The 15,185-nt window shown below is 46.9% G+C and overlaps 1 protein-coding gene across 1 annotated transcript in view; it reads right to left on the minus strand.

Moving 5' to 3' along the window:
- Positions 1–14,085, minus strand: part of LOC129702372 (UDP-glucuronosyltransferase 3A1-like) — a 36,169-nt gene extending 22,084 nt beyond the window's left edge. Inside the window, exons 1-2 of the mRNA XM_055644179.1 lie at positions 13,589–14,085; positions 920–1,018 (exon numbers count right to left, since the gene is read on the minus strand). Of these exons, the coding sequence (XP_055500154.1) occupies positions 920–1,018; positions 13,589–13,670 (181 nt within the window). The 5' untranslated portion in view covers positions 13,671–14,085. The remainder of the gene's footprint in view (positions 1–919; positions 1,019–13,588) is intronic.
- Between the last annotated feature and the right edge of the window lie 1,100 nt (positions 14,086–15,185).

Raw genomic sequence — 15,185 nt, forward strand, 5'->3', positions numbered from 1 at the left:
CGGGCGGCGGCGCTGACTTTAACAACGGGAGCCTGGGATCTCTCGCTGAGATCGACAGTGGCAAAGTTCCATCCAGCGCGGCCTTGCTGGCTTCGGAAGCCGCGGTCTCGAGTAAGGAGGCGGCCGTCCAGGGTTCCCAGGCCACTGAGAGGACTCTCCCGACGCCGGAGCAACATCACCCGGCAAGAATGGCCTGGAACATCGGGCCTCCGTAAAGGCAACTGTGGAGGCCTCAATAGGCCGACTATGGGTGAACTGGGGATGGGGACTGGACACTGTGCCTTCCCTCATAATGGAAACCATTGTGGGGGGATGTTTTCATGTTTAAATCTCTTTATTACTGTTACGTCTGTATTCTTTCTTTATGTGCTGCATTGGCAAGAAGCATTTCACTACACCTAGGTGTATGTGACCAATAAAATAACCTTTGAACCTTTGATCTGCCACACATCTGCCCACTCACTCAACCTATCCAGGTCACACTGCAATCTCCTAACTTCCTCTTCACAGTTCACACTGCCACCCAGCTTTGTGTCATCCGCAAACTTGCTAGTGTTGCTCCTATTTCCCTCTTCCAAATCATTAATATATATGGTAAACAGTTGCGGCCCCATCACAGCACAAAATGCCTGAACATGGTACATGTATAGAAGTTTGAGAGCGTTGTCAGGGACATGCCGGACTTCCTAAGCCTTCTAAGGAAGTCGAGCGTCGAACTTGAAAAAGATCATCATTCCTTCATTGTTCTTGCAGGAGGACTGCAGTGGCTTTTGAAGACGGCTCAACACTGCCCCCCCTCCTGGACAATTGGAGAAGGGCAATAAATGCAGGCCTTGCCCGCTTCACCTACATTCTGAAAATGGAAAGATATGGCAAAAGATCACTGCACTCATGCATGTGTACAAGGCACAGAACTCACCGTCTAGAGCATAGACTACCTGATGGAAGTTCGACACGTTATGGCCCCCTCTTGCAAGGATCTTTGAGATTTCGTCCATCATAAGAGTATGACTTCCACCTGTGGACACATTCACAATTACAGGGTGCAAGGATTTAGACATTAGTCTTCATAAATATAACACGGAACAGGCCCTTCAGCCCATCGAGTCCGCGCCGACCCCCGCACAATAACATTATCCTACACAGTAGGTATGTTACAAAACTTACCTTCAGCGGCGCTGCAATTCTGCCACTGGCCGTGTGCGCGATTTTGGCGCGTTTTTGGGGGGGGGGGGGGGGGGGGGGGGTTAAAATGGGGGGGGGGGGGAATTATATTTGTTGGAGTGCAAGATGTTGCTACAGAATCGTTCCTACGGCCGTTCTGTGTGTTTTTAAAAAAAATTCACCCAACAAGTTAATCGCTGGAATGATTTTAAAATCAGCTTCTGCAGCCGTCAATGCCGACAATGGGGACGGATTTTATGGAACCAGGTAAAAGCAAGTAGTTTTAAATGGTATAAAAGTGTTTCTTAAGAGGTATTTAATTCACATTTGCTAAACTAAATTTCTTCCCCTGGCATATAGACCGGCAGTGTATTTGCTGAGATATGGAGGACTAAATTCACTGCATCCTGAACATTCCAAATGGTCCCGTTCCAGAAAATCCCACTCGCAAGCTGATTAAATGGCCATTAAGGCTACAGGTTATTAAACATTAAATTCTATTCTTAAGCCTAAAACCCATGACATAGATGTTTTAGATATTCTGAATTATTGTGTGAATGTTATTTGGACACTAAGGGTATTTAAAAATGTTAATCTATTCTTAAGAAATGGGTAGATGTTTAGATCTAGTAATTGAATTTTGTAATTAGCTACAATTAGGTAACTAACTAATTATATGCTTTAATTTCAAGTCATCTAAGTAAGATTGTTTCATATTTGTTTCAGAATGCTTCAATCTACAATAACTGATAATTTATTTCAGTTCTCTTAAATTTTAAGAAAGTTATCGGCTTTTAAATGTTCTCGATCGCAGCTTTTGTGTTTTGTATTAAGTCAATGGAAAAGCTATAGGGAACAAGATGTCAATTTCCGAGTATGAAAATGGCCATAACCTTTTTAATATGAAGATATGAAAGTGAATTAGGTGTCAAATTAAACTTCTTTGTATGCTTTATCTGATGGGATAAATTAAAGACAATTTTTAAAATCTCAAAATTTTTTAACATTGATAGGGGCAATTTTGAATTTACAGAAGCCAATTAACCAACAAACCTGCACATCTTTGGAATGTGGGTGGAAACCGCAGCACCCGGAGAAAACCCATACGGTCACGGGGAGAACGTGCAAACTCTGTACAGACAAGCACCCATAGCCTTGATCGAACCCAGGCTTCTGGCGCTGTAAAGCAGCAACTCTACCGCTGCGCCACATTCACGTTCATGTTCAAGTGAACCTCAGTGTCCTTCCATTCAAATCACTGACTTGCTGGTGTATGGAGCAATTGGGAAGGCAAATGGTATGTTGCACTTCATTAGAAGGGGATGTGAGTACAGAGTAAAGGCATATCACTGTAATTATTGAGGGCCTTGCAGAGAGTTGATGTAATGTGTACTGTACTAATTCCCACTAAAGGGCCTGTCCCACTTAGGTGATTTTTTCGGCGACAGCTGTAAAATAGGCCATCACATCACCACATGGTCGCGGGGTGACGCCTGTATTGTCGTGAGTTGTCTCATCAAGTGTCATAACGTTTTTCTTGTCGCCGCTGGGTTTTGAAATGTTCAAAACCCTTTGGCGCTAGTGGGCTTGACGTTGCCTGTCTTCTCCTGTCGTGTGTGCTTTCGTAGGTTGTCGCCAGGAGACGATGGCTGTCGCAGGGTGATGACCTCGATGATTTCCATTGGCGACAACCAACGTCATCGTACGTCAACCGGCGACATTACGGGCGTCAAGAGAAGTCTTCATTTGTCGCCGACAGGGTCGTAGCATGTCGAAGCTTGTCGCGGGTGGAGCTAGGTTGACTTTGGTTGTCGCCTGTGTGGTCGTAGGTTTGTGGTAAGTGTGGTCGTAGGTGAATGGCACGAGTCGCGAGGAATCGTGTCGCTGGTTGACGTAGCTTGTCGTAGCTTGATGTCGACTAGGCGGTAGCTTGTCCCTCTACGACTAACGCCGGCAGTCGCCTATAAAAAAAATCGCCTAAGTGGGACAGTCTCCTCAGGGTATACTTGGTGCAGAAGGATTGCAATACAGAATGTCCAGAAACTTCCTGAAGTGCTGAGTTTGCCATGTGTGAATAGATTGAGTAGACCAGGCTTCTAGCACCAAGAAAGGCTTGGACCGAATGAATATGGAGAGGATGGTTCCATTACTGGGAGAGTCCAGGACTAGAGGCCACAGCCTCAGAATAAAAGGACACACCTCTAGAAAGGAGATGCGAAAAAATATCTTTAGGCAGAGGGTGGTGAATCTGTGGAATTCATTGCCACACAAGACAGTGGAGGGCAGGTCAATGGGTATTTTTAAGGACAGAGATTGATAGATTCTTGATTAGTATGGGTGTCAGAGGTTATGAGGTGAAGGCAGGAAAATTGGAGGGAAAGATCGATCAGCCATAATTGAATGACGGAGTAGACTTGATGGGCCGAATGGCCTAATACTGTTCCGAGAAGTTGTGAATTTGGAAAGCTGAGAGTTAATCTGACTGAAACGCAAAATTCTTTCGTGACTTGACAGGGTGAATGCAGTGACGATTTATTCCTTGGTTGAGGAATCTTGAACCGTTCTCAGAAGGAGGGGTAGACTGCTTGGTACAAAGGAAGGGACAAGAGACTAGAAGAGTGTTTAATTGTCATATGTACCATCAACGGAACAATGACATCCCCATTTGCTGCAGATTATTATCCATTGACATAACACGCAGAAACAAATATATCAGAGTCGACAATATAATAAAGTAATTACCACAATGCTTAGTAGCCATAAAGGTTCAAGAAATAAAGTCTGTGGTGCAATCAAGGACACAGTGGAAGATGTAAAGATGCTGATGTTACTGTTGTACAGTGTTCAAGACCCTAATGGTTGCTGGAAAGACTATAGGCATAGGAACAGAACTAGGCCATTCAGCCCATCGACTCCACACCGCCATTCAATCATGGCTGATCGACATTTCCCTCCCAATCCCATTTTCTTGCCTTTGCCCCGTGACCTTTGACACCCGTACTAATCACGAAACTATCAATCTCCGCATTAAAAATGCCCAATGTCTTGGCCTCCACCACCGTCTGTGGCAATGAATTCCACAGATTCACCACCCTCTGGCTATAGAAATTCATTCTCGTCTCCATTCTAACGGAACGTGGTGGTCTCTGGGAGTGAGATGTGGTGAAATGTCTTCACTTAGATGGTGAAAAATACTTGTGATCATATACGTCGGTGCACTGTGGTGCCATGGTCATAGAGTTTACTCTAAGCAGAGGCAATTGGTTCTGCCTATTAAATCAAATAGGGTGGCATGGTGCTACACTAGTAGAGTTGCTGCCTCACATTGCCAGAGACCCGGCTGATTCTGACTACGGATGCTGTCTGTGCGGGGTTTGTACGTTCTCCCTGTAACCTACGTGGGTTTCCTCTGAGATCCTCAATTTCCTCCCAAACTCCATAGACATGCAGGTTTGTAGGTTAATTGGTTTTGGTATAATTGGAAATTGTCCCTAGTGCGTGTAGGATAGTGTTACAGTGTGGGGATTGCTGGTCAGCCCGGACCAGATGGGTCGAAGGGCCTGTTTCTGCGCTGTATCACGAAACTAAACTAAAAGATTTATGGATATTAAGGGAATCAAGGGATGTTGGGGCAATGCAGGAAGATGGTGTCAGGGTAGAAGATCTGCCATGATAAATGTTGGATAAACGTTGTTGCAGGCACGAAGGACCAAGTGGCCAACTCCTGCGCCGACTTAGTTATAGATACTGCGTGGAAACAGGCTCTTCAGCTCACCAATGCCTCCACTTCCTCAGAAGGCATAGGAGGCTCGGCAGGTCAAAAAACCTTTTGGTGCATTGCCCTTCATCAGTCAGAGCATTGAGTCTAGAAGGCAGACACAAAATGCTGGAGTACAACTCAGTGGGTCAAGCAGCATCTCTGGATAGAAGGATCTCTGGAGAGAAGCATCTTTCCAAAGATGCTGTCTGACCCACTGACTTACTCCAGCATTTTGTGTCTACCTTCGATCTAAACCAGCATCTGCAGTTCTTTCCTACACATATTGAGTATAGAAGTTGGGAGGTTATGTTGCAGTTGTATAAGACTGCATTTAGAGTATTGCGTTCAGTTAAGGGCACCATGTTATAGGAAAGATGTTGTCAAGTTGAAATGGGCACAGAGATGATTTACAAGAGCTGCCCCAACCACCTCCTCTGGCGGCTTGTTCCATACACCCACCACCCTTTGTGTGAAAGGGTAACCCCTCAGATTCCTATTAAATCTCTTCCCCTTCATCTTAAACCTATGTCCTTTGGTCCTCGATTCACCTATTCTAGGCAATAGACTCTGTGCATCTACCCGATCAATTCCTCTCATGATTTTATATGTGTATATTGAATGGAACCGTTCTGTATTTATGCTTACAATACTCTGTTGTGCTGCAGCAAGCAAGAATTTCATTGTCCTATGTGGGACACATGACAATAAACTCTCTTGACTCTTGACTTGAATCAATAAGATCACCCTCTCATCCTCCTGTGCTCCAAGGAATGAAGTCCCAGTCTACTCAACCTCTCCGTACAGCTCACGCCCTCTAGTCCTGGCAATATCCTTGTAAATATTCTCTGTTCCCTCTCCAGCTTGAGGCTTCTTAACACTTTCTTTTGTACTCACTTGGAATAGGACTAAGCCATTCGGCCCCTTCAGCCAGCTCTACCCTTTAATAAGATCATGGCCCACCTGATTACAATTTCAGCTGCAATAACTTTTCACCTCCTTGCCTATCAAATATGAACACACCTCTAGACTATGTCCCACACTCTGGACTTTGTATAGCTTGCACTAAGGACAACTGCTTGCAATGTTATGGCCTGGTTACCCAGTATAACTAATAGTTTATTGTTATTTTAATTTGGTTCAGAGATTGCCACGACTGCCCCGAACATGGGAGAAGAAAGAAGGAAGATTAGACTTTATTCCCTTCCATCACAGTGAGGAATGTGAGGAATCCACTGTGGTGGATGTTTATGGTAACTTTTATGTAGTTGTGTGTCTTGTTGCTTTTTTTAGTATGGCTGCATGGTAAATCGAGTTTCACTGTACCTTAATTGGTACACATGACAATAAAATACCTTTGCAATATGGCATGAAACAGGCCCTTTGGCCCACTGAGTCCGTGCCGGTCAGTGATCACCCTGTACACTAGCACCATCCCACACATGCTCGAGACAATTTACAATCTTTACCCAAGCCAATTAATCTACAAACCTTTATGTCTTTGGAGTGTGGGAGGAAACCATAGCACCCGGGGAAAACCCATGCAGGTCACGGGGAGAACGAACAAGCTCCGTACAGACAAGCACCCGTAGTCAGGATCGAACCCTGGGTCTCTGGCGCTGTAAGGCAGCAACTCTACCGCTGCGCCATCAAGCTGCCCCAGTGTATCTATGTGTTGTTGCGTTAATCAGTCTGCAAAGGCACATCAAGTAACATGTTCATGGTTGTGTTCCTGGTGCATCTGCCAGTGAAACACTCTTGACCTAACACACTGCCTCCAGCACCTCTACAATGCTGGACAGCCAAACAGTCTGTGACATTTTGGGATGCAGGGCCTGTTCAGTTTAGTTTAGCTTTGAGATACAAACCTAGAAACAGGCCCTTCGGCCCACCGGATCTGCGCCGGCCAACAATCACCCGTACACCAGCGCTATCCCGCACACTAGGCACAATTTACAGAAGCCAATTAACCTGCAATCCTGCACGTCTTTGGAGTCCGAGAGGAAACCGGAGCACCCGGAGATAACCCATGCGGTCACAGGGAGAACGTACAAACTCCGTAAAGACAGCACCCGTAGTCAGGGTCACTGGCGCTATAAGACGGCAGCTCTACCACTGTGCCGCCCTTCCTCCGAGTTCCTCCAGCTTTGCTTGCCTACCTACTCTTCACTGAAAGTTTACAGTTTAGCTTTTGTTGCGTGCAGTCAGCGGAAAGACAATACATGATTACAATAGAGCCATTCACAGTGTATAGATACATAATAAGGGAATAACGTTTAATGCAAGGTAAAGTCAGCAAAGGCTGATCAAGGATAGTCCAAGGGTCACCAATGAGGTAGATAGTCGTTCTGGACCTCATTGGCGAACGAGCTGCCAGAGGTGGTCGTTCGTCATTAGGGAGACCACTCATTCTAGATATTAGAGTGATACAGTGTGGAAACTGGCCCTTCGGCCCAACCTGCCCAAACCGGCCAACAATGTCCCATCTACCCTCGTCCCACTTGCCTGTACTTGGTCCATAACCCTCCAAACCTGTCCTATCCATGTACCTGCCCAACTGTTTTTTAAACGATGGGATAGTCCCAGCCTCAACTACCTCCTCTGGCAGCTTGTTCCATACACCCACCGCCCTCTGTGTGAAAAAGCTACCTCTCGGATTCCTACCAGCTCTTATGGATCCAGCGGAGTTAAGGGATATGGAGAAAAGTAGAAACTTACAAAACTTATAGAAACTTACAAATTCTTAAGGGGTTGGACAGGCTTGATGCAGGAAGATTGTTCCCGATGTTGGGCAAGTCCGGGACAAGGGGTCACAGTTTAAGGATAAGGGGGAAATCTTTTAGGATCGAGATGAGAAAAACATTTTTGACACAGAGAGTGGTGAATCTGTGGAATTCTCTGCCACAGAATGTAGTTGAGGCCAGTTCATTGGCTACATTTAAGAAGGAGTTAGATGTGGCCCTTGTGGCTAAAGGGATCAGGGGGTATGGAGAGAAGGCAAGTACAGGATACTGAGTTGGATGATCAGCCATATTAAATGGCGGTGCAGGCTCGAAGGGCCGAATGGCCTACTCCTGCACCTATTTTCTATGTTTCTATGTAGGCAGGAACGAGGTACTGATTGTGGATGATCAGCCGTTGTGGAATTAAGAATAAAACAAGATCACAAATAATAAAAAGAACTAACCATTCAATTTTATATTATTGGGCTGGAAGCTTAGCTGACAGTGAAAAGGCTGTGTGTTATCAGTGCTAAGAAGCTGTTTGCTGAAAGCATGTATTGCAGTGCCTTATCAGTGCTAAGGAGCTGTTGATGACGCATGCATATTGCTGCTAACTGCTTTTGGTGGTATGGTGTTGCTTACTAAGCACAAAGTAACTGCTGTCGGTGCTGGGGAACTGTTCGCGCACCTCACGTACTGCTGCTATCAGCGGCATACGAGTTGGGGTCTCCGTACTACTAGTGTTGTGCAGGACGCATCCTGCCTGTAACTGAGTAACACCCAGACCGCAGGATGATTCAGTAATATGATAAACAAATTGTACAAGTTGTACAAGTTGCATGTGCGCGATAACAAATGGCGGACTGCAGGAGTGGGGCGCCGTTGTGTATGGCAGTTCTCCCTCTCACCCTTTTTTATTTTTTGTCCTGTTAAAAAACAAAATGTTAGTTTGAGGTCTTCTTTTATGTGGGGGGTGGTATTTCTTTGTCCCCTACCTGGTCGGAGAGGCGGCTTCCCTCTGAGTTGCTTCTTCGCCCCTTCCTCGCAGCCTACCATCGGACTGGAGCGGCGTTTCCTGTCGGGACCGGCCGGGACTACGGCTTCCGCAGCGGCACAGCGCTGGGACACCATCATGCCGCGGGCGATGCCTTACCGGGTCGCCGTGCGATATGCTCCGGAGTGCTGTGACCGCCGACTCCAACATCGGAGAAGCTGCAGAGCGTCCTGCCGCGGGCGGGTGGCGTGGATTTAAAACACCGCGGAGCCTGGGATCTCTTGCCGAGATCGCCAGAGTCGGAGCTCCAGCCAGCGTGGCCTGTCGACTTCGGGAGCCGCGGTCTCCGGGGAGGGAGCGGCTTCTCAAGACATTCCAAGCTGCCGAGGAGTGTTCACCCAACGCCGGAGTTCCAGCTTTCCAGCAAGAGGGCCTGAAAAAATCGGACTTGCTGCGGAGGACACAAATAAGCCCCGACCTCGGGTGATTCACAGAGGAAGAGGACTTAACTTTTTGATGCCTTTCCCCACAGTGGAACATTTTGATTCTGTTGTGGGGGGACGTTCATGTTGAATTCTATAATATGTTGTGTCATTTTTTCTTAATTTTAATTTTTTCTTTGGATGTACAGAAACGTAATTATTTATTTTATGTAAAGCACTTTGGTTTCAACCCAAGTTGATTTAAACGTGCTATATAAATAAAACTTACTTGCTTACATAAATTGTATTTATCAATTCAGGTGATTGGATGATACCAATGAGCTGCTGTCTAATGACAATGCTGGTAGGATAAGTATGTGTCATACCATATTGTAATATTGTATACGGATGCTTAATGACTATATAACCTTTGCATTTCTGTACTGTTAGTCAGTTCTTACAACTTGCACCACTGGAGCTGCTGGGTCTGTGTGGCGAATACCAAGAACTCTGCAGCGCTGTAATAGAATTATTAAGTTGTAACAAGTGTTTGTGTCTAGTTTTATTAAACTAAAGATTGACTTAAAAGAATCCAATTCATGACCGTGATCACATGATCATATTGAATGGCGGTGCTGGCTCGAAGGGCCGAATGGCCTACTCCTGCACCTATTGTCTATTGTCTATTAAATGTTTTCCCCTTCACCTTGAACTTTATGTGCTCTGGTCCTCAATTCCCCTACTCTGGGTAAAAGACTCTGTGCTTCTACCCAATCTATTCCTCTCATGATTTGGTCTAGAATGATTGTCAGCAGAGACTCGCTGGGCCGAAGGGCCTCGTACCGTGGCATCCACCTGTCCTGTGGAAAGGTCTGGATAGGTCACACATGAAGTGAGTGGCCGTTTGTTCGGCCTACTTTGTGAGGCTTACGTTCAAAGTGGAAGGGAAACATGTCCTTTTCCACACTAACAAAGGCAGAATATAACGTGCTGGAGGAATTCAGTGGGTCAGGCAGCAACTATGGAGGGAGTGGCCAGATGAGGTTTCTGGCAGGGCCCCTTCTTCACACCTTCATCACCCGAAACGTTGCTTGTCCATTTCTCCAGTGTGGGGGTTATTAAATTTGGGGATTTATGTTTATTATATATTATCTACTCTTTACTTAGAGGATGGTGGGTACATGAGACGAGCTTCCAGAGTCAGAGAGTGTGGAAAAACGCCCTTCGGCCCAACTTGCCCACACCAGCAACATGTCCCATCTACACTAGTCCCACCTGCCTATGTTTGCTCCATATCCCTCTAAACGGTCCTATCTATGTACCTGTCTAACTGTTTCTTAAACATTGCGATAGTCCCTGCATCAACTACCTCCTCTGGCAGCTCATCCATATATCCACCACTCTTTGTGTGAAAATGTGATCCTTCAGGTTCCTATTAAATCTTTCCCCCCCCCTCACCTTAAACCTATGCCTTCTGGTTCTCTATTCACCTACTCTGGGCAAGAGACTCTGCATCTACCCGATTTATTCCTCTCATGATTTTAAACACCTCTATATGCGAGGAGGTACAGTAGTTTTGGAAGGTGCTATAAAAACTTCTACAAGACACTTGGGAAGGTGCATGGATAGGAAATGTTGAGAGGGATTTGGCTGAATGTTGGCAAATTACACTAGCTTAGATGAGGCATCTTGGTCAATATGGACGTTGGGCTGAAGGGCCTGTTTCCGAGCCGTATGACTCTATCTAAGTGCAGGAAGGAACTGCATATGCTGGTTAGACAATAGGTGCAGGAGTAGGCCATTCGGCCCTTCGAGCCAGCACCGCCATTCAATGTGATCATGGCTGATCATCCCCAATCAGTACCCCGTTCCTGCCTTCTCCCCATATCCCCTGACTCCGCTATTTTTAAGAGCCCTATCTAGCTCTCTTTTGAAAGCATCCACAGAACCTGCCTCCACTGCCCAGGCAGAGAATTCCACAGACTCACCACCCTCTGTGAGAAAAAGTGTTTCCTCGTCTGCGTTCTAAATGGCTTACTCCTTATTCTTAAACTGTGGCCCCTGGTTCTGGACTCCCCCAACATTGGGAACATGTTTCCTACCTCTAGCGTGTCCAAGCCCTTAACAATCTTATATGTTTCAATGAGATAACCTCTCATCCTTCTAAACTCCAGAGTGTACAAGCCAAGCTGCTCCATTCTCTCAGCATATGACAGTCCCGCCATCCCAGGAATGTGTACAAGCCCAGCTGCTCCATTCTCTCAGCATATGACAGTCCTGCCATCCCGGGAATGTGTACAAGCCCAGCTGCTCCATACTCTCTGCATATGACAGTCCCGCCATCCCGGGAAGTTTAAACCGAAGATAGACACAAAAAGCTGGAGGAACTCAGCGGGACTGGCAGCATGTCTGGAGAGAAGGAATGGTTGACGTTTCGGGTCGAGACCCTTCTTCAGACTGGTTAGGGATAAGGGAAACAAGAGATATAGACGGTGAGATGGGGAGATAACAAACAATGAATGAAAGGAATGCAAAAAAAGTAACAATGATAAATATCCATTGTTAGCTATTTGTAGGGTTAAAACAAGAAGGGTGAAAAATATCTAATTGTGTTGACGCCTATTAAGAAGCTGTAAATAAGAATTTAATTGTTCCATTGTCAACACTGATGACAATTAAACACCCCTTGTTGCTTGTGTTGATGCCACAGCTGTTGCCTGACCCACTGAGTTCCTCCGAAACGTCACCCATTCCTTCTCTCCAGAGATGCTGTCTGTCCCGCTGAGTTAATCCAGCTTTTTGTGTCTACCTGTAGTTGCTTGAGCGTCCATACAGACTCAGAAACAAGTCAAGTCAAGTCAAGTCAAGTTTATTTGTCACATACACATACGAGATGTGCAGTGAAATGAAAGTGGCAATGCTCGCAGACTTTTGTGCAAAAGACAAACAACCAAACAAACTACAAACACAATCATAATACACATATTCTTTTACATAATAAATAATGGAAGGAAAAACATTCAGTAGAGTTAGTCCCTGGTGAGATAGGCGTTTACAGTCCGAATGGCCTCTGGGAAGAAACTCCTTCTCATCCTCTCCGTTCTCATGGTGAGTCACATCATGGCCACTCGCTTGTCCCCTCTCCCATCAGGAAAAAGTGTGAAAATGCACACCTCCAAATTCAGGGACAGTTTCTTCCCAGCTGTTATCAGGCAACTGAATCTTAACCAGAGAGCAGTCCTGAACTATTATCTACCATTTTGGTGACCCTCAGACTATCCTTGATTGGACTTTACTGGCTTTACCTTGCATTACACGTTTTTCCCCTTATCATGTATCTATAATATACACTGCAAATGGCTCGATTGTAATCATGTATTGTCTTTCTGCTGACTGGTTAGCACGCAGCGAAAGCTTTTCACTGTACCTTGATACACGTGACAACAAACCAAATTCAAACCTATCCCTTTACTCCAGAGATGCTGCCTGACCCATTGAGTTACTCCAGCATTGTGCGATTCTTTTCACTCTACCCCAGTGCAGTGAACAATAATAAAACTGAAACATAGACAACTGAAATTGAAGGCCCGCTCTTGTGTGGTATGGCTGCCCAGCCTGCAGCTGTTCGTTTTTTACATAAAAAATTTTTTTTTGTGAGTTTTAGTGTTTTGTTTTTGGAGCTCTAGTCTTTTTTATGTGGGGGGTGGGGGGGCGGGGGAGGAAGGGGAAACCACTTTTCAGGGTCCCTACCTGGTCGGAGAGGCAGCTTTTCTCCGGGATGGAGCGGCCTTTGCTGAGGGGACCGCCCAGTACCTCAGCTTCGGCGGCGGCGGCACAGCGCTGGAGCGCTATCGCGGAGTGGAGCGGACGATGCCTTGCCTGGGTCGCCGCGCTGGAGCTCCGGTGAGCTGAGACCGCCGAGTAAAACATTGCGGAGCTGCGGGTCTGTGGAGCGGCGCTGACTTTTCATCGGGAGCCTGGAGTCTCTTGCTGAGATCGCCAGTGGTGGAGCTCTATCCAGCGTGGCCTTGTTGGCTTCAGAAGCCGCGGTCTCCGGTAAGGGAAGCGGCCGTTCCAGGTGTCCCATGCTGCTGAGAGGATTCTCCCGACGCCGGAGCACCATCATCCAGCGAGAACGGCCTGGAACATCGGGCCTCCGTAAAGGCAACTGTGGAGGCCTCAATAGGCATGGGATGGGGGGGACTGGACTTTGTGCCTTCCCTCATAATGAGAACCATTGTGGGGGGATGTTTTTATGTTTAAATTTCTTTATTATTGTTATGTCTGTATTCTTTCTTCATGTGCTGCATTGGCAAGAAGCATTTCACTACACCTAGGTGTATGTGACCAATAAAATAACCTTTGACCTTTTGAACCTTGTGAGCTACTCATGTACTACTATTCCGCTCTTGCATTGATTACTCATTATAATGCAATGATTCGGATTCCGGACACGCATTTATACATTGCTGCACCCCATCTACATTTGGAAAAGTAAAATAGGGAGAGAGAAAAAAAAACTTCTTACCCATCAGGGCCACGGTTAACAGTTTTGCACAGTGTGCAACGGATGCACAAGTTAACAGAAGCAGAAAAGCTGACTTTGCCATTCTACCCTTGCAGGAAGTAGTCTTTACAAATTTCAGATGGACACTAAAGACTGGTGTGCTGTCACATTGAAGAAGGTGCCTCGACCCGAAACGTCACCTGTTCCTTCTCTCCAGAGATGCTGCCGCCTGTCCCACTGAGTTACTCCGTCTTTTTTGCGTCTACTAGACGGTCTAGCTTCTTTTTAAACCAACATCTGCAGTTCCTTCCTGCACTTGCAAACTTCAGCTCGCCTGCCTTCACCAGAGTCGACCAGTGTCCCTCTCTGGACGGGGCGCTGGGATTAGGATGTCACCGCAGTGATTACATGGAGGAGAAACTCCCAGCGACCGCAATCCAGAGACGGGGGCCACTGGTGTTGACAGGACAGCTCTTCCGCAATCGCTCCGTACAACCCGGCTGCACATTCGCGCAACTCCGCCTCCACCCTCCCACTGGGAGAGGGAGAGGGAGGAACCCCAAGGCGGAGTTTTATTTTAAACCTTTATCACATTTATCTCCAGCCACAACCAAAGATCCTATAGCTATAAGATCTTTGGCCACAACTCCTCAGCAGTTGCGCCTAAAGTTTACAGCAAGATAGACACAGCATGCTGGAGTAACTCAGCGGGACAGCAGGCAGCAACTCTGGAGAGACCCTTCCAGCAGTTTGTTGTTTTCCTCTTTTATTAGAAACGTTTGAAAAGTTTCACATTCCCGTTGTGACGCCCCTGATCCCCTGCCCCCCTCCCCCTACCCTCCCGCACTCACTCCACCCCCATCCACTATTAGCAGCTCTCCGGCGGGGCAACCATTCCCTCCTGGCCATTGGGTTCCCATTGTGCAGCTGACGGGCACGGCAAGTGGAAAAGGGATTTATTAAAGCTTAAAATGTGAATAACTCTTATAATATAACAACAATTTAAATGTTAAAGGGGAGATTTATTCAGTCCATTCTTTCTTGTTGCGTCTCTTGTTGCGTTCTGCAGCCGGGGGAGGTGGTCGGCTTCAGGCGGGGCCGGTGGGGTGGCTTTCTGGTGGGCTAGTATGTGAGTTGTGGGCCGAAGGGACTGGTTTCCAGAGGGCTAATATGGATGTGGGCCGAATGGATTCTTGGGCAGCTGGGGTCAGGGAGGCTTCAGGTCGGGGCCGGCGGGAGCGTTCTGTAGCCGGGGTAGCGGGATGGCTTCAGGCAGGGTCCGGTGGGGGGGGGGGGGGGGGGGGGGGGCGGAGTGCTGCCATGGCCTGCCGCTGGGGGGGTTGTGCGAAGGGAGGGGGATGGGAGGGGGAGGGTGTGGGCAGAGGGGGTGAGCCTACTGGACTCGCAGTTCACTCACTCACGGCTTGTGGACTCACAGTTCACTCACTCACAGCTTGTGGACTCACAGTTCACTCACTCACGGCTTGTGAACTCACAATTCACTCACTCACGGCTTGTGGACTCACAATTCACTCACTCACGACTTGTGGACTCACAATTCACTCACTAACGGCTTGTGGACATAGTTCAGGACTCAACTCTCACTCATGGCTACCAG

Source organism: Leucoraja erinacea, chromosome 1 (genome assembly GCF_028641065.1).
Source record: "Leucoraja erinacea ecotype New England chromosome 1, Leri_hhj_1, whole genome shotgun sequence".
Classification (NCBI taxonomy): Eukaryota; Metazoa; Chordata; class Chondrichthyes; order Rajiformes; family Rajidae; genus Leucoraja; species Leucoraja erinaceus.